The 27238-nt window shown below is 44.7% G+C and overlaps 2 protein-coding genes across 3 annotated transcripts; both read left to right on the top strand.

The window, feature by feature from the left end:
- The first annotated feature begins 22 nt into the window (after positions 1 to 22).
- Positions 23 to 12005, top strand: LOC138632577 (retinitis pigmentosa 1-like 1 protein). 2 transcript variants are annotated; one of them, XM_069718254.1, is made up of 6 exons: positions 23 to 417; positions 1151 to 4118; positions 6898 to 7097; positions 8010 to 8131; positions 9624 to 9738; positions 10296 to 12005. In XM_069718254.1, the coding sequence occupies exons 2-6, from the start codon at positions 1724 to 1726 to the stop codon at positions 10425 to 10427; spliced, it is 2964 nt and encodes a 987-aa protein (XP_069574355.1). In that variant the 5' UTR covers positions 23 to 417; positions 1151 to 1723; the 3' UTR covers positions 10428 to 12005. The 2 variants fall into 2 exon arrangements, with proteins under 2 accessions (XP_069574355.1, XP_069574354.1); XM_069718253.1 differs by having other exon boundaries at positions 9621 to 9738.
- Positions 12006 to 15391: 3386 nt separating this feature from the next.
- On the top strand, positions 15392 to 26245 carry kcnk6 (potassium channel, subfamily K, member 6). Its single transcript, XM_069718321.1, has 3 exons — positions 15392 to 15840; positions 20860 to 21252; positions 24929 to 26245. Exons 1-3 carry the CDS (start codon positions 15525 to 15527, stop codon positions 25153 to 25155), a joined length of 936 nt encoding a protein of 311 aa, XP_069574422.1. The 5' UTR covers positions 15392 to 15524; the 3' UTR covers positions 25156 to 26245.
- The last annotated feature ends 993 nt before the right edge of the window (positions 26246 to 27238 follow it).

The raw sequence follows: 27238 nt of genomic DNA, 5'->3' as shown, positions 1-27238 counted from the left end.
CCTCCTATCAGTGAGTGGGCTGCAAGTCAAATTAGCTCTCCGTCATCCTTTTGCTCGCCGCGCACACCGGAGGCTACTGCGGTAAGATGCGACGACGACGCAGCAGCGACGACGAGCCGCGGCGGGTGAGATGATGCGCAATGGCCAAGACGAGTCTGGGAGACGGAGAGACACGAAGATCCACCGTGTCGCGCGCTGCGGGCTCTGATTTAGTGGCTGGGACAGGACCGGATGCGTGTTGGACTGATTCGTAGCGTCAGTGGTGCAGGCCGACTTGGAGGGATGTGCTGGTGCTGATCCTACTTCAGGATGCTCCGGAGCCCGAGAGGAGGGAGAACAATCCGCTTCGTCTGTAAACAGGAGAGGAAGCAGAGACATTAAGTCAAAGGACCTGAGACACGGAGGCATCGACGGAAGGTGAGAATACAATAAACGCGCATCTTCCACGACATGTTGGCTGGACATTTTTTTGGTTTTTTTTTGCTGGAACACTGTGTGGTTTCTCTGTGGCTCATCTTCATCCTAGCGGTGCACATCCGGCTGGTCTGAGGAGGCTGAGGTGACATACGTGGTCCAAACCTGTTTCCAAACCTGTTTCAAACCTGTTTCCAAACCTGTTTCCGTCGCTGGTGTTGCGGTTTATTGAGCCTCTGTGTGTGTAAAATCCTTCAGGAGAGGATTGATGTGTCTGTGGTCACCTGCTTCTTCTTTTTTGGTTTATTCTGTGTGGCTGATGCAACAACTAATCTAATTGGCACGTGGTGCACAATGTGTGACTGCACATTTTTATATAAAAGAAAAATAAGGCCACTTGGCTTTTAATGGATGACCCTTGACAGCATTCACACCCCCATGAACAGGATAGCTGTAATCCAGTGAGCTGAAAGTGAAACCAAATCACTTCTCTATAATAAATTAAATATAAATATTTTTTCATTAGATCGGCCCCAACTGTAAAGGCTTTCTAAGTAATCGTATAAATCAAAAAGAAAGGACTGGATTGTGTCTCGCTGGGCATGATTTTTACTATCTAATCATAATAATGAGCCTTACTTCTGTGTTTTTATGAGTATTCTTTTGTACACATCTCTTTTTTTTCTGCCCCAACTGTGAGTCTTTAATGTCCTTGTTTTGTCCCATTCCCCTGCAGGTTGTTTTGTGACAGCTGAGTCAGTCCTTTGTGACGAGAGGCCGGTGGACAGGGAGGGCAGCGAAGCTCTGAAGACATCATCGCTGAGCATCAGCGTGGAAGAAAACAAACTTCTCATTACCCTCTCTCCCATCAGCGCTGACAGCTGCACGTCTGACCTGGCTGTTTCCTCGTCTTCGTCAGGAGACTCTCGAAGTTAAGGAGCGATAAAAGGAAACAACTGAGTCTATTTTTAATGATTTTTTTTTTTATTGTTCCCCAAAAAACTCAAACATAGTCCGAATGAACTGTGAAGAAAGGAGATGAGCAAGAGAGACAGCTCTGCAGACAAAACATTTTCTGCAGTCGCGCTTGTCAGAATTAATGAGAAATTCTTGAGAGTATTTCATCTAATTCATTATGCCCTGTGGTTTTTCTCTCAACTATGATCTTTTTACCTTTTGAGCTGTCAGGCTCTGAATCAACGATACACTCTTATAGTGGCAGCGTTCCCTCTCACAAATGAGATTTCAACTCAACTTGACAGGCTGCATTTTAATAAAGGATAAGCAAGGACAAACCAATAAAACATAGATGAGGCCAACATCCAGTACCATGCTCCAGCAGAATAACAACAACAACTACCCCTGCCTGAACATGTCCGGCTCCACCCGGGAGATGCTGCAGAAGTGCTCCAGAGCCTCTCTGCCCTTCCCCAGCCGACTGGAGCTGGGCCTGGGAGACCTGCCGCTGATTCGGGGCCTCCGAGCCTGGGCCCTGTGTTCCAAGAACCGGGGCAAAGCCGGGAGCCGGCTGGGAGGAGGACAAGCCCCCGCGGCTCCTCCTGCGGGACGCGGGAGTTCGGCATCCTGCCCCAGGCCCGCCGACGTGTACCTGAGCGGAGAGTGGGGTCGCACGGGGTACGGGCTCCCCCTGGGGCTGGATAACCGGCAGGCTGGCATCGGAGCTCTGGTAACGGTCGCCACTCTGAAGACCTCCGAGGGCAGCGGGAAGACGCAGACCCAATGTCTCTTCCTCCGAACCGAGAAGGGGAGCTGCTTGTACTCCACAGCGAAGCCCACTTCTAGTGTGACGACCGGCGCGGCTTCCAGTATGGTCGGAGGATGGCTGAGAGGGAAGACGGGAGGAGGCGGCGACGCTCCGGCGGGGAGGAGAGACAATGGGCCGACTCCGTCTGCGCAGACCGGAGCAAACCGGGTCAGAGTGCGGTCGGGCCGGAGGTGGAGGAAGTCCGGTAACGCAGCAGGCCGGGACAAAACAGCCGTCAGCAGAGACGGGCAGCAAAGGAGCAGGGAGGATGCTGCTGCCGGGGAAAACACTGCGGATGAAAGGCAGGAAGAGCGAGACAAAGCAGGCCCGAACAATAAACAGCTTCCCAGTCCGCTGCAGGACGGCAGGAGAGCTCGATGCTGCCACCATGTTTCTCCTAAGAGCTGCACGCAGTGTGGAAGGAGAGCAAAGAGGGGGGACAGCCAAGATGAGCGAGAGGGAGGTGAAAGTCCGAGAAGAGGCGTCCCGATCGGACTGAACGGGGAGGCGAAGGGAATGAGGAAGGAGGAGAAGGGAGGCCCGCCGAGCTCCGCGTCAAACCCTGACCTGGAATCAGGCCGGAGTCACGGAGAGGAAATGGCCGAGAGCAACGAGCAGCTGAAAACTTCCCGCAGCGAGGACGACTTCTCGGAGAAAGATGACACGTACACCGAGGTAATGAAATCACAGCGCGGAGACCATCGTTTCATTCACGGCCGTTCTGCGCCGGTGGCGGACGTCTTCGAAACGAGACGTGACACGGATGTTAAGGACGGGAAACGAGAGGTCGACAGCTGTGAAGAAGTAGCAGCTGATGGAAACGGAGTTTCTGATCAGGTTGAAGCAGATGAAGAGTCAGAGACGCAGCGCGTGGACGTTAAAGAGGAGGAGGGGAGCGTCGACCAGAACCCCGCCGGGTCCACGCTCGGATCCGGCTGCCGTGACGATGTCTCAGTCTTCAGCGCTGCAGTCCTCCTCACCAGACCTAACGAGTCCTCCCTTCCTGCAGAGGGCAGCATTAGCGACGGTGAGCGTGAGCCTGAGCAGGACAACAGCCAGAACCACCTTGAAGGGAATCAACAAGAGGAAGAGGAAGAGGCAGAGCCCGGCTTCTCGGGCAGAGGAGAACCGGATGTTTACGGGTTAGAGCTCCAGGAACAAAACTTTGTGGCTGAAAAGAAAAACACTGTGAATGAGAGGCTGAACAAACCCCCAAAAAGTCAGTTCTTCTCCAACAATGAGGAGGACAACAGTCAGCTGGAGGAGAAAGAAGTTTTATCTTCGCCTCTCGGACGGAGAGATCCCTCCCGGGGGATCGTAACAGAAAACGGCAGGACGACCGAGTCGGAGCAGAGCGATGAGCTGGAGTCGGAGGGGGACGGTGTCGAGGGGAGACTCCATCCTGAACGCTGCACCTGCAACCAGCTGGACGGCGGTCCAGGTGAGACCGGACAGGAGGAGAGAGGAGTGAACCAGGAGTCTGCAGACGGGTGGAAGAAAGAGGATGAAGACGCCTCCGAACAAACCGGCGTCACCCGTGATGGAGAGACCGGCACCGACGTCGCTGATCCCCCCACCTCTCTCGCGCTCTCCCCGGCTAATCCTTCCCCTCCTCTGCCCCCCCTGGGATCCATGGCAACCGGCCTGCCCCGTCTGAAGGCGGGGGAGGAGCGGGTGGTTAGAGCGCCCGCAGCAGCCGGTCAAGGAGGCCACGAGGGGAAAAGGAGGAACGGGAGAGAGCCGGAGCAGCAGGGTGAGGAGGAGAGGGGTTCCACCGTGGCCACTGAGGAAGGGAGGAAGGAGAAGGAGGAGGAGGAAGAGGAGGAGGAGGAGGAGGAAGATGAGTTTGGCGTCTTCATGCAGGCGGAGGGAGAGCCGGCCTGGAGCGAGGGTTTCACCATGTCTGCCTCAGTGCCTTGTGGGAGCGGAGACGCTGTCGGTGAGTGTCTTGGTCGTCAGTTTGTCCTTCTGCGTTTCTTCCTCTTCTAGCTTCTCTCTCGCCGCTTTGAGATCTTCAGAGCGTTCGTCTTTCTGTTTCGTAGGTTTGTAACCGGAGGATCTCGGTTAACATCGACCGGGCCGACACCAAAAGGCTTCGGAGGCTTTTAGGGACGTCAGAAACGTAGTGATTCGGAGACGCAAGAGTATCGGAGCTTTTCTGTGTCGCGCTGAAATATGAATGGCAGCACGGACTCGGGGTATTAGTGCAGTTTTAACCTTTTGTGCAGTTTCAGGAATGAATGTTCTCCTGCGGTGAATTTACGTCTGGCTCAGAAACTCTGATTTAATCAGATCTGTCATCAAAAATATGACGTCCTTATTAGTGCGCACGAGGAAAACAAGGTCCAAAACTCATCTGAAAGAACCGAAACAAAACTGCTTCAGTCGGGACCCCCATCAGTCGGGAAGGAGGGTTTGTGGGATTCGGGGGAGCCGTATGTTGAACCACACTACAGTCATTAATAATGACGCGAGACTCGGCCACAGTGCTCTGAGCAAGAATTGCAAATGAATGACTGAATTAATAATCTGACAATATGAGGGCTCGTATAAACCCGACACCGTCCCGATGCAGACTCACACAGGTACGTGAGGTCCGGGGGCCTTTTTGTTTTTCTCTCCCGGCCGTTGCTAATCAGCCATTAGGGTCCCTCATTCTGCTCTGTTTAGCTAATCACCTACAGTAAGTCACTTTAAGCCGTCTCCACGTCGGGGTCATGAGAGGCTAAGCCGAGGTTTACACAGCGTCGATGTCTGCGTTTTCTTCTGCTCAGAAACATTTCTGTAACTTCTGAGTGTTGCTGATGATTCATCTGTCGGGACGAATGCACTCGGTGGTCGGCCCACATCGACAGAGCGTCCCGTGTGTGAATTGGCATCAATTAAAGGAACATTCCAGCGTTTTTTTTTTTTTTGCAAGTTTTAACTCCTCAACTTCCAAAAGAGTTGCTTCACCCACATTACAGATATGAATCCTTTTCCACTTGTCTGTTCATGCAGATTAGTCTGTTCTGGTTTTTTTAGCTGAGCTCGAGAGACATTCCCATCACTGCAGATAAGAACAACGGAAAAGTATTTCAAATGAAACGTTTTGTCGTATTTCAGTGCCGAGAACATCCCAAATAACATTTAATCTGTCTTCGCTGTATCGAGGTGGAGGCAGATATACTTTTTGTTATTCGTGTAACCGTATGTCCCCTTTAAACCACACTTGTTCTGAACAGTTTAGTTCATTTTCAAATGCACCACGGCAGCCATGGACTTCATCGTACTAATACATCTTGACAGGCTTTTAAAACATCCCTACGTCACCATAAAACCAGCAGCATCACTGCGTCCGGTTGTGGCAAATTTGAAGAAGGTCCCTTCAGGCGTTTGCTGTGAAATCACATTCGCAAGAACGGGAAAGATGCGAGGTCGCCGTGACCTTGACCTTCAAGCTTTGACAACCAACGTTGAATCGTTTCATTGCTGAAGCGTAGCGAAGAGTTTTCGATAAGTTTGACACAAAATTCACTCCAGGCATTCCTGAAATTTGGTGGACAGCGAACATGACCTTTGACCTTTGACCACCAACATCTTATCAGTTCATCCTTGGTATGAAGTGAATGTTTTTGCTGACTTCATGGACTTTTAAATCCGGCACCTCGAAGACATTTATGAATAGAACGATACAGTTTATCATTAGTAGTGTCGGCGAGTCCGGACCAGAACGTAACTGGATGAAATCTAAAACTCGGTTGACCAATATCGCCTTTAATCTTTGTGATAAATCGGTGGAGTTGTTTCTCGCCTTGCTAAGCGCCACTTTACCCGCACGGTGGAAATGAGATTCTCGTCTGTCCTGACCTGGATTCCTTGCAGATCCCTCCGTGGTATTAATCATTCACAGTTGGGTTAAGTGAGGGGGAGGAGGCGAGCGGGGGCTGAGGACGTTAAGCTCCCGCTAACCTCGGGTTGTAGGGCAGCGGGTGAACGAGAAACAACACACACACACACACACACACACACACACACACACACACACACACACACACACACACACACAAAAGACAAAGACAAGTGAAGTGTCTGACAGATACGATATGCAACGGAGAGTAACACATAACGGTGTCGAGGCAGAAGGAATCAAAGGGACATGCAAATATTCCCCAAACCTTTCCTTGCAGTGAGATGTCGCAGTGTGATTTCAAGTCGAGGTCACGAACGCGAACGGCAGCGGGCAACTCTTAAGCAACAGCGGGACACATTCACAGCGACGGGATTAACAGAATATTAAAAGACAAATTGTCACTCGGTGCCGCTGGAAAAAACAAAACAAAAGGGAAAAAGCAAAAGCTTCACCAACACTCGGATGTTGTCGGGGAACATCAGACTGTAACTTTGAAGCAGCAGGAAAGTGTTCATGGAGGTGATCGTTTAAATTTCACTTCTTTCACTGTAGGAGACATCTCGTAATGCTCTAATAATTAAACTAATGTCGAATGGCAGGGGCTTCATAATAGAGAATAATAAATGCTACTAGATACGTGTTAATGTTATTCCCCTTCGTTAGTCATCTGTCTCAGATGTTCAGCTGGTTTGATTGAGGGCGAAGTCTGCATGAGACATGACGACTATTCACAGCACGACACCTCGGGGACATGTACAGTACAAACTGTACACTAATCGTGTGTGTGTGTGTGTGTGTGTGTGTGTGTGTGTGTCTCTGAAAACAGCACTTGGAGACCACGCCATCCCCAGTGAGTCGACCCACTGCGCGCCAGGCTGGACGGACAGCTCGTTCCACCAATCAGACGACACCTGGACAGCCTTCCCTCAGGATTCGTCGGATGAAGGTGGAGACGCCGCGGAGCAGTGGTGGCCAACCGGCGCCGTGGAGGAGAGGAGAGACAGGCTCTCGACCAATCACAATCTGGTACAGTTGGACCATCGGGATGGCTTTTCATCACATCGTCCTGTTTGTTGTGTAAAAACTAAAGTGGCCATCGCGGGCGTTTCTCTGAGAGTCCCTTTCTGATTGGTTCATTTCAGTCATCAGCATTGACTTCCTGTCTCACTCGGTGAGACTCTGTGAACGTAACACCCGGTTACACTTCCTGTTTCATCGACCGCTGATGATATATGAGAAGTTCAGTCTCCTGTGGACGACACGGAAGAGACAAAAATATTCCTGGGGAAGTCTGCGCCAACTGATTGATAAAGATCAATAAAACATGTGCACTAATTTGACAAACCGTGTTTACGCTTGAATCTCCACATCAGTTTTTTGGACGTCTCCCGTCCAGCAGGATTTATTTCGGTGTCTCCTACGTTGGTCAGTGATTTTAATCCAGTCTGGAGTGCACACGTCTGTGACCAAAAAAAATTTATAAACCTCGTTGGCAGACGTGTTTATGAGGCATGTTGTCCCCTTGCGGCGTTACCATGGAAACACGGCTAGTCCCGACACAGCCCTGCAGGATGGGGGCACTACATTTTTAGACTTCAAATGAATCAGTATTTGGTAGGACTGTACGACTCGCATTAGACCAGTCGAAGCTCTAAAAATGAAACAAAATAAATGAAGAAGAAGAAAAAAAGAAAAAGGCAGCAGCCGCTGCAGGGAGAGTCTCCCGGTGGACGGGAAGCAACGCTGCAAAGATGCAGATGAAAAATGAGCTTTGCCTGTTTTTCCTATCGAGCGCTCGAGTAGTAAAAAAAAAGTCTTTCTGTATTTTATATATCTGCACTTACCTTAAAAGTCTGACGTTGAAATAGTCGAGAGAAGAAAAACGTGGTTTGTGTGGCGTTGCGGTCGCAGTTTAAATGGTGTTTGTCTCTCCTGCAGGCGGCCGTCTTCTCCGACGCCTTCCCCTCGCTGCCCGGCTCGTCCTCAGCTGACCCCCGCGACCTCAATTCAGTTCCCACCCTGACCCAGCTCCTCAGGGCCGGAGCCAGCCACGAGCAGGGGTATGTCCAGCGTCACGACTCAGCCCGCCGTGTGTTTGTTCATTTCACAAATCGATGTGCTGCAGGATTTACTGCGTGGCGACGCATTCCTCGTCGGGTCGCAGGGAGACCCTGCACGAACCGCCCGTAATCAGTTTTAAGACTGGAGAATACTTTCCTGTCCGACACTCATACTTCCCGTTAATCTTAACGTGGCATGAAGACAGCGTGGCAGCAGCCGAGCAGCCAAACAATGATATCAAAGTATATATACATATATGAATCCAGTCAAGAAAACAGTGAAACAGTGAAACAGTGTCTGTCACTCAGTAATAAACTGAATTAGATGTGGGGTTTTTTTGGTCTCTAATAAATTGCATCGACACTTTTTAAATAAGAGAAGAGACCAAATCAAACGTAACATTTACTTGCAATAGAATAGCAGAAAGCAAAGTGGCTTTTTTTACAGACTGAAAAAAGTGAAGGCGAAAGCTGCTGCTTTTATATTTCAAGCGATCCTTTCCGTACTAACACCGACACCTCATTCTTATCATGCGTTTTTATATTTGCTCCTCTGATGATACGCTGTCCGGCTGCTAACCGCGTCCTGCGCTGGCCCGCGAGGGAAAATGAATTTGAACGTAAACTCACGATAAAGTTTTATCGTATAAATTCACCAAAGTTTTTGTAATCTTTGTTTCCTAAACATAAACACTTTTCTTATATGGACTTACTCTCATTTTAAGAACTTGACTCGTGTTGTGTTGGTCTAAAATCTTCCACGTATCTGTATTTTATAGCCTCTTATTAAATAAACCACCAGATTGATTTCCGATTTAAATAAATGTTGCTTTAATCTTTCAGGACCAGTAGTGAGTTATCAGTGTGCAGCCACGTGCATCTTTCACTTTCTCCATTGAGGTTTGTTTTGGGAGTTTTCAGTATCTTTCTCCCTCCTGCAAAGTCAAATTCAATATTTAAAATGCAAAAATTTTACATTTCCGCTTCTTGTTTCTGCTGATGGAGACCCAGGACGTTATGAGAAATATCATTTGATGTGTTATTGTAATTTCTTGTGTTGAAATCAAAGTGGTTTTGCCGAGTTTATGTGTAAATGTTAAAAATTGTGGCCACCAAGTGGTTAATGTGGTGAACTGCAAGTTGAACTATTGTGATTAATAATCACGTTAAAGAGGAATAAAGTTTATGTGTTTAATGCAACTTACAGTTCAACCAATTTGAATTGTTGAAATATGGACATTTGTATATATATATTCATGTATGTATATATATATATCAGTTTTATTAACATAAATGAGCAGTTGATGAACAGATGAAGTCCGCACAGACCTTTTAAGTTTCAGCTATCCTGCTTTGAAACATTAATCTGTAAATCTGTCACTACATCTTAAGTTGGTGGAGATATGATGAAGAAAATATGATGGCGTGGTTTTATGCACAATATCTAATCGTGAATTTAAAAGAAAGTGATTGTCTGTGTTTGACCCAGCAGGGTGTTGGACACTTTCCATGACTTGAACAAAATGATTGGCCAGAGATACAAGAGAGCCAATGGTGTGTCTCGTGACCTGCTGCTGAAGACTTTACACCTGGAGCAGCCCTATAATGTGAGTAATTACACAATTATAGCACCAAGATTGAGGTGGTAACTACTCTTTTTTTATTATTATTTTTAATGTCTTATAGTTGAAGCCCCATGAGACAAATAGTAAAAAAACAACAACGGTGTTTTTTTAATTAAAGTTTATCTTCATGTAATCTTGATTTACTGGTCATGAAATGCTGCATGTTGCACTGTAAGTAAATGAACTGATAAATCACGACCGTTGAATTAACTTGCCACTAAATATGCTATGAAATAAAGGTTTATAATTAATGTTCTGGATAAAGTCAATAGAATTTCAGATGTCGGTTCGTTTCTTTTCTTCCAAGTCTTCAAAAATACTAAATTCTTTGACTCGATGATAGAAACCTGAGTCAGGTGGTACATTCTCACGTAGAATAAAGGATTTTTACATTTTTGCTTGATAGATAATTAAACATGAATTAATAACCAGATTTGTTGTTGACTGACTATAATCCACTCGTCTTTAGTAAACTACAGTGAGTCACGTCGCTGATTTCAGCCGTCCAACATCACATCGTGGTTGTTTTCCTTTTGCAGGAAATCCGACCCGCTCTCTGGGCAGCCAACCGCCGGCTCTCCCCCGGCCTCCCCTCGGCCAATCAGCACGCTCAGAACGCCGCCGCCAAGCGACGGCTGTCGTACGACTACAACAGAAACATCGTGGAGTAGCTGCGCGGCTTCATCTCCGGACCGCCGGTTTCTGAAGACGCCGATTCACGACACGTGCACTTTCTGCTTGTCGAACACTCGATCGACCTTTCGACTCTTTGCACACTCTCCGGTTATTAAACGCCCGAGCCGACGAAGAAGACGCGACCCGTGGAAAATGGAGCGACCCGCTTCGGTGGTGTTTCTGGTGATGTGTACTGGTGGAGTGTTTTCATCCTCACATGTCCACCACCACCAACCTCCCATTTTGAGTTTCCTCATCAACCCTAGAAAACCACGTCGTCGGAGATCGTTCGGAGCACGACGACCTGCAGTTACGAGGTTCTCGCCACCGTGCCGAAGGACGAGTAAAGTCTCCCTCCTCTTCTATTCACATCTGGGAACATTCAAGTTTTACTTCAACAGAAATATTTGCCTGAGCCGGGAATAATCTTACTTAGTACAAAGTAACATCGCCTCCTTTTTGTAGTTACGGCTTGTTTGAACATCTGAACTCTGTTAAGCGAACTAGCACGTTTCCTCCGACTTCTTTTTCTCTTCTCGTGTACTTTTTTTGCGAAAAACGGCTGTTGGGTTCTTGTCGCACAGAAATGGCAGAAAATAACAAAATGATTTCTGTTCGGCTTCATCGATCACTCAAATCAGCAGCCGGTATGTACAGCAGGACTTTTCCCCCAAAACATCTGAAGTTATATTTCCCGTCCCGATAACCTCCAGAAGCTCCAGTGAGAGAAGAAGAGGCGTTTCCGTCTGTCCACACGGTGGCGCGACCCTTCGTAACATCTGCTAATCTTTATTCAAACATCATGTCACAGGTCTCCATCTCACAGTGGTGCATGTGCGTTCGTTGTGTATTTGCTGCAGAGGAGCCGGCGACAAGAGGCGCTTCTTCAAAAAAAAAATTTAAAAAAAAAAGGTTTTGTTTTTTTGGTTCCTCAGAGGAAGGAGTTTGTCTTCCAGTTTTAGTGCCAGCAGCAACACCAGTGAAAGCGTCCACGTTTACAAGGTTACAGAAGTGAAGCAGACGCATTCATTCAGTAAGAAATGTTTGTCTCGTTTCTCAAACACACTGAAGTGGACTCGAACAATAGCACGAGGTCTTTCGCTCTTTTATTTATTTTTGTATTTTTTCTTTCTCCTCTGTGATCTTCTGTCTGGCTTCCCGTCCGACTCTCTTTCAGTCCACTTGTTTTTTTTGCTCAACACTTGTTCTGTAGGTGAGTCCACTTCACGGGCAAAACTTGAATCTAGCTGCCAATCAAAACAATATTTTATGAGAATATTGTTCACATTATCGCAATGATGCACTGCTTCTTTTTTTTTTTTTTTATTCTTTTTTTAATTTTGACATGCTGTTACTTACTATCACCTCCGAAGGTTTATTTGCCGTTATGTATATTTCACTGGTCAACTCAGTCATTTGTGATGAAGTTCAGAAACGTGTGTGTCTGCCATTTGTACAAACTTCAAATTCCTGAAAAAGATGAATATTTTCTGATCTGATCTGATGAGGAAGACGGAGTTGTCGCCTCGTCAGCTGATGTAATAAAATGATACTGCGTGTTGGCTTCCTCCTGACATTCACAAGGATGTGACGTGCTCATTTGCAACGGAGATAACCACCAACTGACAAGCAAGACAGGCTAAAAACACCACGAGACAAGCTGTTCGAGGCCGACTCCTGAACATTAAGAAATCTCATTTCTTGTCTTTTATAAATATTTTGTGAAATGAACAGACCATGCTGTAATAAAATGGACGGGAGGGGCCGGACCTAACGTGATTTAGCTGAGGTCTTATGATTTCATGGGAATATTTTGTCCAAGCTAGACATTCAAACTTCTCCTTCTTTGCCTCTGGAATCTGAACTCAACCTTTAGCATCACCCAAATTATCATCAAACTTTTTCACTTTACAAAAATGGTGTTTTCAGGTTTACTAAAAGAAAAGAAGCATTCACATCACGCCTCTACAAGTCGGTCAGTCCTTTGCTGAGAAGAAAAGTAAACAGACTTTCATGAATCCCATGACATCGATGATTCCCTCATGGTTGACGATGTGGTTGACGTGTCTATTTGATGCATTGCCTTGAAATGAGATATTAATGGTGCCCAGGGGCTGAAAACAAGGAATTTGATCATCTCTGATTTTTACAACATTTTTCTTTGATTTCTTGCCAAATGTTTTCAGTTTTTTTTTTATCCAGTGAAATATCTCCTGATGAAGTAGCTCGTCAGGAAGAATTACAATCATTGTGGTGACGCCAGACTCAGGGATTATGTGTTTAGTGCTAATTAATGCTAGCATGCTAAAATACTAGTGGTAAACATTACCTGGATTTTATTATTTTTTTAACAGAATTTAAATCCTGTAGTGTTTAGCCTAAAACTCTGTGGCACCACCTACATTACATGTGAAAAGGAAAATGCATTTAAGAGGCACTTACTGCAAAAAGAATTAGTAAAAAAAAAAAAAATCATTGTAAAATAAAACAGAACATCAGGAAACATGCTTAATATTTACTGAACTGGACAAATCTTGTATGAAATGTGGCACAAAAACATCTTTCTAAAAAGATGAAAGTATTATGCTGGTCACAAGTCTTCGGCCTGTAGGCAGAACACCACGACAGCCTGACTGTTATAACACAGAAGCAAACAAACACAGCGAGATATCTTTAACCGAGAGGTCTTGAGTATTAAAACAACACGCAACATACCGAGACGTCTGTTTACGTGTCATCATTCATACACGTTTGTGCAGACAGCGAGTTTAGTTTAAGCTGCTATGAGTCATACTGAAACCAGGTACAGTACCACACTTCCTTCTGTAAATAGATGTATGCGGTGGGTCTCTGCTATTTCTCAATAAGTTGCACTACATCCGAAGGCTGAAGACTTCGACTGGTTGACATTATAAAATGATAAAAAGCCAACATGAGCCTGATTTGCTGTATGAAGTGCCACCGACATGTTTTCCCCTGTGAGATCGGTGAGGCACTTCTGTGGTCCGGAGAGAGTTGAGCACTTTTATTTGCTGAGTCAGAGCAGCTGCCTGCTGCACCGTGATAGCAGAGCTTTGTACTGCGCGGTAGAAAACAGGTCTACGGGCAGCAGAGCGGCCTGACCTCACATGAGTCAGCCGGCCTTCTGCACAAACACCACACAAACAAGACAGCGATTACTTCCTGGAGAAACAGAGCAGGATCGGGGGGGTTTTCTTGTGCTTGGCAAACGTGCACCGGGTTACAGCCCGACAGTGCAGGAATTTACATCTGAGCAGCCTGTGAACTCAAATTTAACCGTATTTAAAGGAGTAGTCCAACATTTTTGGGAACTCTTCACTCTCTTGCCGGGAATCAGATTAGGAGATTAATACCTCTCGAGCGTCGGGAACCTTGGACAGACCTTTTCAATGGCAGCCTTGTCTCATTAGGGAAAGCACAGGTGGAATTACTGGTGGCTCAGTTCTCATTCATTGTGCCTGTAAGCCGGGACGGTGAACCTGTATGCGCTGAAGCAGGAGCTCCTCTTGAGTCATTAACACACCTGCTGTGGCAAGACAGGACGTCTGCAGTGAAATGGGCCTTTGAGATCTTGTTATCTTTGCACCAAGGTGCATTTCCAGCCTTCATGTAACTCTCAGAAAAATAGCAAACAAGGACCGTCTCATTATTCCTGACTGATCCTCGTGGGAGAATATGTTCTCTGTATGTAGAATATTTAGAAGCGATGTGCAGCCGTAGCTCCTGCTCTGAATAAAGAGACTTGCTCAAGGTGGAGGGCGGTGCGTCATACACTACGTAATACTACACACTAGGTTATGGAAGTTTCAAACTAAAGGAACCGGAATAGAAACCCAGAACAACAGATAAAGTTGATCTGAAAGTCTTGCCCTTACACTTTAATGTGGAGCTGCCCGTAGCTCATGCTTCATAACTAACATTCATAAATTTGACTATTTCCATTCCAATTTTGCCACAGTTCGGTCTTCATGCTAAAAACCTTTTCATTTTTCTGAGCAGCGTGACGGCCGTGGTGAAGCAGTTCGGCGATCATTGAGGAGAGAGCGGTTCACTAATCCAGACCAGGGTTCAGTTTGAAGCTCAGGGACAGTAAAAACTTCAGCAGACATTCAACTCACAAAAACACCATTGAACGAGTCCAAAAATAGTCAAATGATTTAGCAGCTTTTATGTAGTCGTGTTCAGGATGCGCAGAGCCAGACAGCATCTGACTGCAGCCCACATGTTCCACTTTCTACCGGTCTAAATAGCGTGCAGTGATGGAGATGAACCAGACACAACTGAGTCACAGCATACAGCAACATATGGAGACAATGCACTCTGCGCACACACACACACACACACACACACACACACACACACACACACACACACACACACACACACACACACACACACACACACACACACACACACACACAGAGAGAGAGAGAGAGAACAGATGCACTGTAGAGATAAGTAACTCTCAGGAACTATAATACGACACAGAAAGAAGATCTACTATAAAAGAGCAGCTGTGGACGTCAAAGAAAATAAGAACACGTCTTATAGTTCAATGGAAATATGAATAATAATATAAATCCAGATAAGTCAAACTGATACTTAAAAAAGGAGCATGAACCACACAATGATTTCAAAACAGTGCTAATGTTTGTCAAACGACTATTTAAAAAAAAAAAAAATTATTATTTCTTTAAAAAAAAAAAAAAAAAAAAGGTTCTTTTGGTTGTATTAAAGTAAAATGACAGAGAAAAGTCCACCGTGATTAAATGATGTGCTCTTCGTGCCAACACAGAAGGGTGATTCCGACCCGGGCTCGGAGCTGGACACACCCTCCTGCGTCTCATGTGGGAGGAGGATCCAACGTCAAAGGAGGGATTCAACTTCAATTCGGACAGCCCCCCCCCCCCCCCCCCACCCAAAAAAAAAAAAAAAGTTCCCTCAGAGTGGAAGAGAAAGAAAACTTGGCTGCTGGAGAAGCAGAGAGAGGGAGAGAGGGAGAGAGGGAGGGAGAGAGGGAGGAAGCTTCGGCCAGCAGTTCAGCTGATGTTTGTCCAGAACCAGAAGAAGACATGGATTCTGTAGGCAAGTCGTGGCTGCTGCTTACAGGCTTCGTGCTCTTTTATGTCATCTACCTGCTGTTCGGAGCCCTGGTGTTCTCCAGCATCGAGCGGCCGGTGGAGGACAAGCTGCGACACGACATGGAAGTCCTCAAACAGGACTTTCTGAACCAGAGCTGCGTCAACGCCGCGTCCCTCGAACGCTTTCTGGTCCAAGTGCTGACGGCCAACAAGTACGGCGTCTCCGTCCTCAGGAACTCTTCTTTTACGTCAAACTGGGACCTGGCATCCTCCATGTTCTTCGCCAACACTCTGGTCACCACCGTCGGTGAGTTCACGCAAAACGTACAAAGAAAAGTTTTGGGCAAAAACATAAAAGTCACTTAGTGGCGTTTTTGGAGCATTACGCACAGCCAGAAAAGAAACAAAACAAAACAAAGGGAACTCAAAGCTGACGTTGAAATCGGTGTAAAAACGTAACAGTATGAGGCCACATGTAGTCGGAAACTCAGGACATAATTGAATAAAGAAAAACACCAGCAGGACTCTTTGTTTGTTGTTGTTGTTCAGACTTTTATCTAAAATCTAAACATTACAACGGGTCCCAGCGCTGTTCATGGCCACACATCCATATGTCACGTAAGTGTTGGTTGTGGTGTGACTTTGCCACGTGTTCCGGATGCTGCAGACGAGCTGCAGCTGTGGAGCTCTGCGCGTAACGTCGGAACAAACTGACACCTCGGAGGACTCATCACGGAGCAGTCGTTTCATCTGAGAAACAAATCCTCATATCTGTAGGACAAGCTCCTTTTCGTGAGACATTGTGAGAGAAGGTTGTTCATCTGAAGAGAGAAACGGGACGTCATTTTAAGTTTTGGAGTTCCCCAGAACCTTCCAGGGTCTCCCACTTTGAACTGTTTGGTCTGAACACCTGCAGTGGTGATAACTCGACCTGGATGGTCCAGGAAGTCGAGGTAGACCGCGGGGCTCTTTACATCAGAGGTTTCTGTCCCTGAGGGCCACACAGACAACAAATACCACACAAGCTCACAAAGTAGAGCGATTTGGTCATGGAGGCTGTAAGTTGCATAATGGGAACTGTAAGATCCAACTTCTACAGAAGTTTATTTACAGTGCAGTCAGGATATCCTAGGTCTTAAAGATGTATTTCTTTTTAACCCCTTGTTAGAGGTGTATTTCTTAAATTGAAATGCAGGTCATTTCTTTAAGGGATTTTAAAAAAAACAATTTTTTATTCTTCTCCTGGATGTGATTTAATTTGTCATAAGATGAAGAGTTTATTTTTCAAAATTAATGTGTTTTTGTCTGATTTGGCGTTTACATTTTTTGGGGGGTTTCTTCCATAGTACAAGTCCCCCCCCCCCCCCACACACACACACACACATATTCTGAACTGAAAATAAACTCCTCCTGTTGGTGTAAATATGCTGAGAAAGTTTGCCATCTTAAAACAAAGCACTGCCTCATTCAATTACCCAGATTGATTAGTGGGAGTCTCCCAGTGGAGCAGCAGTACATCCACAGAGCAGCTGCTGCTTCAGAGGCACCAATTCACATCCTCATGGCAGAATTTCCGGTCTAGCTGGTCTAGATATTGACTTGATGTTATGACAAAAACAAAAAAAAAAGCATCCGTGGTTACATCTGTAATCTTAAAAGTCACTGTGAAATGTGGTACCGGTTATTGATAGAGTTCCTGTTTGAACAGGATGTTGATGTGGTTCGATAAAGGCCGACCAGCGCAGGTTTGAAATGTGACCTGTAACGATGGCAGGAAGGGGAAAACCCAGAAAAACAGTCTCTCTCTCGTTATATAGCTGCACCCTGTAGTTAGCCGGGTTTTAACACCTCGGCTGAGAGATGATGTCACACCTCTGGACTAAGTTCCTTTTGCTCATCAGCACCAGAACTACAGACTTGAGACGCAGCTGTGAATCTGAAATGTTGGAAGTTAGGAAGAAGATCTAAAGAATAGGCAACGATAAGGATTGTTTGTCCCTCGTGTTAAGGACGTCCTCGGAAATAATAATAATTTTAAAAAAAAAATCCCTCAGAATGGAAAGCAAAACTTAGCATGAGAAATACTGTTTATTTATCTGTAGTTTTAAAGATTTCAGCTTTAGGAGGGAACTTGGAAGAACAAGAGGGCCGGATACCGTCTGAAGAGGTTCATGTGAGCTGGACCTCGTGGTCGTCTTCAGCTGTGTGTTATTTTGATTGTCAGCATTCGGAAACCGGAAAGACTTTAAAGTGTTCAAGAAGCGTTTATGACGTTAGCGACTCGCACAACTTTACTACTAAACTGCCTCATCATCATCATCATCATCATCATCGTCGTAGTAACGTCACACAGGGAAGCTTTTAATTACATGCTGCCGTTTCCTTCTTGGCAAACTGCTGTGAAAAGTCACATTTACAGGCATGCTGCTGTAGATCACGGTCACATGAGCACTGGGGAAATGCAAATTCACGCTTTAAGCAGAACAGAAGTGACCTTTGTGTTCAAACGCAGTTTGTTTGCTGGATGCGATGCCTGGATTTCTTTCACAGCACTGTGTGTGTTTTCCTCTTGTGTCTCTTCCTGAAATGTTTTCATAGGTTAGTCTGCAGTGTGCTTCATGTGAGGCTCTCAGGTTGTGAACAGACCACCGGTTTGTTGTGTGTTGTATGTCGTTCTATTCTAATTCATTGCACTGTTTATTTATTATTGTTATTATTATTTATCTTATTTTATTGTATAGAATGTGCATTTTTTTTTACGCTGCTGTAACATAAGAATTTCCCTCTGAGGGATTAATAAAGTATCTATCTATTTATCTAAAACGGGAAGTGAGCGCACCTAAAGTCTCTTTGATAACAGTTCCTCCTCACAAAAAGGAACACGTTGGAGTGGAACCGTCATAGTTCTGCAAAACCAGAATGTGAAAGTTCACTGGGCCGATCAGGAAGGAATGTGTAACATGTCTGTCCTGGTTCTTCTTTGTCATCACCTGTTCAATTAAGGATTTTTCTTCAGGCCTCGACATCAGCAGTTATGTTCAGGGACTAAAGTTCTTCTGTGAGTAAAACTTGGATCTTGTGCTTTGTAATATTTGTCAGTAACAACTGAGCAGAGCACTGATTGAATGCACCGATGAGTGCTGATTGCTAAGTGATGCTACGAGTGTTTTTGTTTGTTCACTTTGAATTAGTTCTTTGGTGTCAGATGGGAAAAACAGTACAAAACCCTTTCTGTTGCATTAAGTTACTGCCAGCTGGAGTCATTTTCATCAGTGTAATGGGAACCTAAGGAACATATTTAATGCCTTTTAGAAACTGCTTTTGCTTTTTAGCCATGTTCTTCTGCTGGCGTTCTTCTGGTGTGCTCGTGTGCATCCACGAGACAAAAACAAAACACAAAGCTGCTCGAAGGACATTGTTCCCGGTGCAGAGACCTTTAAGGCGGTACGGTTCACTCTCTGGGTGCTTTAAGGACATGTGAGGAAAATGATCTCCACACGGGGGAAAAGATCAGCAGAAAATCCCATCACCGCGCCCGTCCAGGAAAAATAGAATATACGTCTTCTCTAAGTTTACAGTATCTGTATCGAAACCGATTACTTTCCTTTAAATGAGCCTCCGAGTGGAAAGTTGGATTCAACTCTTATCTCATTAAGGGTCAAAGTGGAACTTCACTAGTGTACAAACAAGAGACAAAAACATGACGTGATCACTTTGTCTCAAGCGTAAAGGCTGTTAATTAGTGAGAATTAAAAGGGAAAGTAGTCTGTTGGTACAATATTAGAAATAAGTGGAAAATCAGTTCAAAGCTGAAAGAAGGTGTCTGTCTGTCTGTCTGTCTGTCTGTCTGTCAGTCTGTCTTCTGTCTGTCTTCACAGTAACCTCGTTGTACATCCACTCTCGCTGTCGTTGAGCTGAAGCGGTGCTACTTTTGACAGAGGACTCCCACTGAACTCTGTCAAACCCCTGAAGGCTCCACTTTAATTCATGTGAAATGGTGTCATCATCCTGACATCATGTCTTCGGTGCTGGAACAGATACGAATGTTCAGGCTCGGGGAAATATCCGCATGTTTTCACGATCTCGACTTATTACACAATAAAAAGCCTTTTTCTATCTCGGGAGACGCGCGTCTCAACGTCCAACCCAGCGTTGGGATCCGGTTCGTAACACGGATGGATGTTCGGTCACTGTCGAGAACAACTTTCTTCAGTGATTCCACGTTTTTGTAGTCGGGCACTTTTTAATCATGTGATTCCAGAGTCACATCTCTCTCTGTTTGTTTCCCTTTGTGTTTCTCTCTCTGTCATTACGGATGATAATAATGAAAAAACCCACAGACTGATTTTCGACAAAGAAAACCTTTGTACTGATCTCCTTTAATATCCGTCTCGGACGACCATCAGGCAGCATCATTTAATCACATTAACCGAATCTAGCCAGTAATACCAAAACGTCAACATACTGGGACGAGACGATGTCTACTTTGTGACACCGAAATGACAGACGCTGCGTTACAGTCTAATAATGCACCTATAGGAAGCTGTGCATCGAGCTGGCGTCTGGCTTCTTTTAATTCTCTTAATGCACAGAAATACACGATGTCATAATTCAACATAATTCCCAAAGAACTGTAACTTTGTGAAAAGTGCTGTTGATGCTGTTAGAAACAGGCGTGCTGAGCACAGCAGTGTAGAGTCCCTGTACGAACTGCAGTGTGTGTGTGTGTGTGTGTGTGTGTGTGTGTGTGTGTGTGTGTGTGTGTGTGTGTGTGTGTGTGTGTTCCCAGGCGGTTTGTGTAGCAGCCTGTGTTGTGATCACATGCCGTAACGACAGATTGCCTTGAAAGCAGCCGGCTTTCTGAATTCCATTTCTGAGGATTTTAATTCTTAAACCCCGCCGCCGTTTCATTATTTGCACATCAGATTATGTTGAAGACGCTTTTCGCATAAATATTCTATTTTTGTGGATTCTTTTTAGCAGGCAGCCGTGACTGTGGTCAGGACTGATCCAGGGGCAGTTTAATGTCGGATGTGTTTGTGGTAATGTGTCTCTAACATGGCCGTACTGTTTTCATTGTATTTTATGGTGTGGTTACACTGCAAATCCCTGAGTGGAGATCTGGACGAGTCAGAAGCACATTTCCGTTCCAGTAGCTTCACTCCTGTCAGAGTTTTGTAATGATTTTTATAAAATGATATAAAAATGCAGGAAGTTGTAGTTATTTTATTTTTTTTGGTGTCTCCTCTGTATTTTCTGTTGTCTCCTGTTTGACTCCACCGTGTCCCTCCTCCTCTGATCATCCGTCCTCCTCTTGTGTCTCCAGGTTACGGTCACACCACCCCTCTGTCCGACACGGGAAAAGCTTTCTCCATCTTCTACGCCCTGATAGGAGTTCCCTTCACCATGCTGGTGCTCACCGCCTCCGTCCAGAGGCTCATGTACCCTCTGGTCATCGTCCCCATCGGCCTCCTGCAGCGTTCGGGCATGGCGCCCCGCTGGGCCACCGTTGTGCACTTGGTGCTGCTGCTGGTTCTGGTGGTGCTGTGCTTCTTTTTGGTGCCGGCGGCCGTGTTCAGCGTGCTGGAGGGGTCCTGGTCGTTCTTGGACGGCATCTACTTCTGTTTCATCTCTCTGTGCACCATCGGACTGGGCGACTTCGTGCCGGGGACACAGTCTGGGCAGAAGAACAGGCAGCTGTATCAGCTGGCTGTCATGGGTGAGTGAATGTTGTCGTGTCCCTCGTAGATCACAAATGCATTTGTCCAGTCATCCAACGCTAGTGCAGCCAAACTATATCATGATATGTAGAAGTAGTAACATAAGACTGAAGCCCAGAACATCTGCATTGTTAAAGTCGTGTTTGAAGTTTCACTCTGAGACTGGAACGGTAAGAAATGTCTAAATATATCAAATACTTGCTGAATATATCTTTTTTTTTTTTTTTCATTGCATGAACTTGAAACCTATTTCCAAAAACTGCCGCCTGTTTCTTTCAAATCAAACAAGTGTCACGTTTTATTTTCAAACTGAACATTTTCTGCTTCACTGAAATGATCATTTTAGTCTTTGTCTTGTCGGATTTGTCTCCGACGAGCGTCCAAAGTTAAGTCTGCGTGACTCTACGGCCTCAGAGCCCGTCTCACACACTTCTCCATTGAAGCTGCTGATATGTAGCGTGTGTTTGATAAGGAGGTGCGGCCTCATCATGGTCCAGGACACGGAGACGTTCATGTTTGCCGAGCAGATGTGTTACAGCGGATCATCTTTTGATCGCCGCGTCGTTCGGTTGATCCGCGGCTCCTCTCGGCGGCCACGCTTTGGGCATATTTGCTCTACCGTGTGTGTGTGTGCGTACAAGTAAGCATGAATATGATCAATGTTTGTTTGGTAATACTTGAAGAAAATATAGTCTTGACTTTTGTTTACCCTCTTACTATGTGTTGTGGTGGATAACGCTGAATGTGAACCTTGTTTGTTTACAAGAAAACGCTGTGGGGAAGTTTAAATCTGCAGGTAATCAAACATGCAGGAGCCAACCTGATCTGAACCAAAACAAACTGTTCCTTAACACTACTGTCTGTGCCCTAAAATAAGATTTAAACAAAGCAATAAACATTTCCTACTTGGTGCAACATTAACTTTCATACATGAAAATAACAAAAGGTCTTAACAGTCATTAGAGAAAATATTATGAAAAGAAACATCTTTATAAACATGACGAGGCAGAAGCTACTTGCTTTTATAGAAATAATGTTGATTCAAATATAAAATTTTAACAGTGCAAACGGCATCTCATAATCCTCATCATGAAATCATTCACACGCGTTTTAACGTCTTCTGTCAAGGTGTTAATTCAGCGTCATGACAGGAAAGACATCGTGTCCTGTCAAGAAACACCAAAAGGAGGCATGCAGTGAGATCAGAGAATATACAGGAAGGGTATTAAAAACTCACTTCCAGCAGGATTGATTTTTGTCTTGCTGCTCCGAGGCGAGAAGATGATCTTTGCAGCGGCGCATGGCGCCTTTATTCTCACCTCCGATGTGAGAAATAGCACCTCTCACGGCTTCTCTTTCCTCTGCTGAGAGGTCGCTGCCTCATAAATGAAACCGCTCCTTGACTCCTCAGCGAGCTCTCTGGAATCTCCAGTTCTTTCTCGTCATCTTTAGGTCGAGCCGGATTTCATTAAACGGAAATAAAAAAAAAGGTGTCGAGAGCCTCTTTTGATCGAGTTTTTTTTTCTTCTTTTTTTTTTTTTTCAATAAAGCTTTTTAAAAAGGTAGAGAGTCAGCAGCCTGACTGGACCGAATCGGACAGTGACTGAAATTTCAAAGTAACTAGACCTTGAACTGCTTTTGTTGAATAGTTTTTAGCCATGCTTTAGTGGCGCAGCGCTTTGGATGACCCCATGTCAGCTACGCAGTTCAACACTTTGGTCCAGACAGACGCAGCTCAGCCGGGCTGAGACTAAACATCATTTGAAAAAGATTCTCCTTTCAGAGTGATGTGTGACGAAGAAAAGCAGTAAATATGAGAAGCTGGAACCAGTTTTTTACTGACTAATCGGTGTAGCTTCAAACTAGTGGATGGACTGCTAGGACATTTTGCACATGTTCCCAGAAGATCGCTCCTACTCTGGATTACATTGAGTAAAAAAAATTTAAAAAAAAAAAGTCATTTCATGGATTACCGTGAAATTTAGTACATGTTCAGGATGTAATCCTCTAACTTGTGGTGGCTCAGTGGGATGAAGTTGAAGTCAAGTGTTTGTTACTAAATGTGATGTCCGATTGGTTGGAGGCTGCTCCGATGGTTTTAAAATGAACCCGAATGCTTTGAAAAACTGAGAGATGAGAAACCCAAGTTTTGTGGGATTATATCGCACCTGCAGCTGGCTCAACAGGATTAAAACAAATATAGATGACGAGTGTAGAAACCATGTGGGTGAATTTCCAGTATGTGATTTGCATGTTGTACATGAATGCGTCTCTTCATACAACACTCACATTTGGATCCTGGGGTTTGTTCTCGAGTTTGACTCAGTCACATGATGGAGGTTATTTTCATAGTTGTGCTCTTGTTTTTCAGCTGCTGTGTTTTCTCGGTAATTGAATCAGGCCTGGAATGAGCTTTTTGTCTAAATGTAGCCCGGCTGTTGTTTTTGTGTCTCTGTGGTCTCGACAGTTGAATATCTGAAAAACAATTATTGGGCTTAATGAGCTCTCCCGTATTCAGGAGGGAGAAAACGTACCCTGCAACAAGTTGAGCAAAAAAAACAAACAAGAAAATTCCCTCCTGAAATACTTTTTACTGGATTTCTTTGGCTTTACAACGAGACTTGGTTCCAAAAGCATCTTTCTGTTGATCTACTCTTTCATCCCAATTTAGGAGGATGTCATGTTTGATTTGGTGGTTGGAGAGACCCACTTGGACATTGCTAAAAGTAGCTGCGTGTTTCTCTGTCTTGTCCACGGCTAATTCCTTGACTTCAGTTTGGAAGGAGGCCCGAGAGTTCACACTGCTTCCTCGTCTCTGATTAATCCAGAGATCCCCGACAGGTTCAGAGGATGATGAGTGACTGATTGCAGCCGGATGATGTGACGTGTCGGCAAAACATTTCTATAAATGTTTTTGGTCAAAGTACTGGTTTTTTTTGTTTGTTTTTTTTCCCTGAGAATTTACTGCACAACAGTAACAGCAGCCTGAACTGGTAAATGTTGTGTATATATTCTTAAAAAGGTTGTCCATAACACAACGTATTTATTACCAGAGGAGCCAAGTGGAAGTCCAACATCTCATTTTTCACAACATGATATCAGAAGTTATGCAATGTAAAAAAAAAAGACACCAAAACTGCTGTTTCAGGGCTTTTTCCACTGCGAGTGAATATTTTGAGGGCTTCTTTTTTTTTTAAGCGCTGGCTTACTTGTACTGCGAGAGACTTATTGTCCAGGGCCTGAACTCGATGTGTACGTGGGCTGGTTTTAATGCATACATGTGACAGGAGGAAAAGCAACGCTTCTTGGATTCTGTTTAAGTGTATTACTGCTTACATTTGGAGATCTTTGTGCAGTCTTAGGCTGTCCTGAATGGAGGCGACTGTTCCTAATGGACAAAGAAGCTTCCTACTCATCTGTCTCTTTATGATTATCATAATAAGGTAACCATTTACAAGGGATATTATTTCTCAAGTAAAATTAGACCTCCAACGTCAGAGGCACGTTTCATTTACCGAACGGTTGTGACGTCATTTTCTATTTGAGGAGAATCCGTCTTTAATTTTTTTTTCCTCGATTCATGCAGCGCTTCAGGTAATAATTCTCTTTTGCAACAAAAAGAAAATAGATGACCACAACGTTTTATTGAATAAATGACCTCTGCTTTCCCTCCAGCTTACCTGTTTCTGGGCCTGATGATGATGTACCTCCTACTGCGCACCTTCCACAAGATGTCCGACCTGCACGGCCTGACCGGCTTCCTTCAGCTGCCGCGCTGCGAGGAGTCCGACCCGGAGGAGGACAGGGAGCCCATCCTGGAGGACAACCAGACGGGGAAAGCTGCCAGCGAGCCCCTGGAGCCGGCATCGCAGCCGTCGTACAACACCATCAACAAAGGCTGAGCTGTCGGTAGGCAGAGAACAGAAGGAAGGTCTACCTCTGTCCTGAACCAGCGATGAAACTCCTGGGCTGGTGCGCTGAATCTAAAATTCTTGCCTTAATTTGTTCCGTTTCCCTCCTCAACTCGTTCAAAACATTCAGAGAGCTTAATGAAGAATTACGATCTAGCCTTTCTGGGGAGGATCACCAAACTGCCCGGGCTAAAAGGCTCCGATGTTCTCGTTCCTCTTCAACACCGGTGGAGCCGTGGTGTGTTTACAGCCTCGTGAAGGGCCCGAGCTAAAAACTTTTCAATACATGGTTGGTTACTTTCAGACCACTTTTTGTTTTGTCTGTATTCTTGTCACGTTTGCTTTTTGTGCCACAGGGTTTTTGGTTTGCTAGTTTGGGACTAACAAATATTGTAATTGTGCTGCAACTAAATCTTTTACACCATTAACTGCCTGGTTTTTTTTTTAGTTTTTACGTTCGCACGTTCTCGGCGAAACGCCTCCAGACTATTGACCAAACTTGTCTAGCCATGTTTATAGCGAGGATCAGCCTTTACTCACTTTTGCACCAGTTTTAATGTCTTCACTAAGCATTTCAAACAATACGGCCTTTAACCGAGTTTAATCAGAGTTCCCCTGTGAAAGGAAGTTGCCTTATTTAGTATTGGAAAAGTACAGAGACCTCCAGTGAGGAGCAGTTTGCCTCAGGACGACGGCGCTCCTGCTTTATGGTGCTGCCCCCTGGTGTCGAGCTGTATGTAGTGCAACATGCTATAATGTTGACACCTTCAAAACAACAACAAAATAGGCTTAGAAAGGGTTTGAATAGAGGGAGTGAAAAAAATTAAATAATGATTTGAGGTTACGACTCATTTTGACGGCAAACCAAATGTCAAACAGCCTCCTCTGCGTCTGCGTATTTTAAAACGTCCATTTCTGGCCAATGAACACTTGAAATGCACTTTAATGGCAAAACGGATCTGAACATTACAATTGTTGTTGAATGAATGTAAAATAAATTATCAGTGTGTGTGTGTGTGTTGTAGTTTTGTAACGTTGACATGTATTTACTTTAGACAATCAGAAATAAAAGAAGAACTTAACCTGACATCCTCATTTTTCTCGTTATCTTTGCCTGCAGTAAGTTTGCGAAGATTTTATGGTAATCTTAAATTTGCGTGCCTAAAGATATATTTTTTTATGTTTGAGGATGACACTGTTGTGTGCGCAGACAACATCTTGGATCTTTTACCTTAAAACCCCAAAATCCTTCATTCTTCTATTAAGAATCTCACTGAAGCTTTTATTATGGTAATAAATCCATATTATCTCCAAACTACCTGTATTTTACACCTTACATTGCTTTCTATACAACACTCAGTCCTGAGTGGTGCAACTAAAACACAACGATTTGACCATTAAAGCAGAATTTTCTTTTCCCATTTTATTAAAAACATCAGTACAGGTAAACAAATATTGTTTTCTTAAAAACAAAATACACAGTATCTGGACATTCTGCCCTCCATTTCAAAACATAACTATAAAAGTGAATAAAATAACTGCCGTGACGGTACATTAATATACCATTAGTGATTTGTCAATAGGGTATGACATTAAATTACTTGTTAACACAATATTCTATTAATAAATAGTTTGAGACTGCAGCGATTTTTAGAAAAGGACCTTTTGCATAGAAAGCAACTCAAATCCACAGACTGGATATAAAAGTACAAAAACTCCTCCAACGGTTGTGGTTGGTTCATATGCAGGTCGACAGCCGGCTGCGTTACAGTTCAAACATTTCCCCTACACGGGTTTATTCATAACGGAAACACAACATGTAAAAAGGGACTCCACTTGGTGTTCAGGAAGGTAAATATTTCTCATCAGTAACAACACGAACTCAACGCAGACGTACGAATGCATATTATTGACCAAACAAGTCACACGTAAAACAAACAAACAAACAAAAAGAAACGCGTGAAGCCCTGAAAATAAAATAAAAACGATGAATGAACCATGATGCCGAGCACCTTTAATAAGGTTAAATCTGCTGCATAGTGGTTGGAACCGGTCGTCACATTCAAGCTCATGA

The sequence above is a fragment of the Brachyistius frenatus genome, unplaced genomic scaffold (genome assembly GCF_029030835.1).
Source record: "Brachyistius frenatus isolate BFR_SWC_R1_liver_20210118 unplaced genomic scaffold, ASM2903083v1 Contig_189, whole genome shotgun sequence".
NCBI lineage: Eukaryota > Metazoa > Chordata > Actinopteri > Embiotocidae > Brachyistius > Brachyistius frenatus.
Note: the sequence above shows the minus strand (reverse complement) of the source record. Positions and strands in the feature narration are given on the sequence as shown.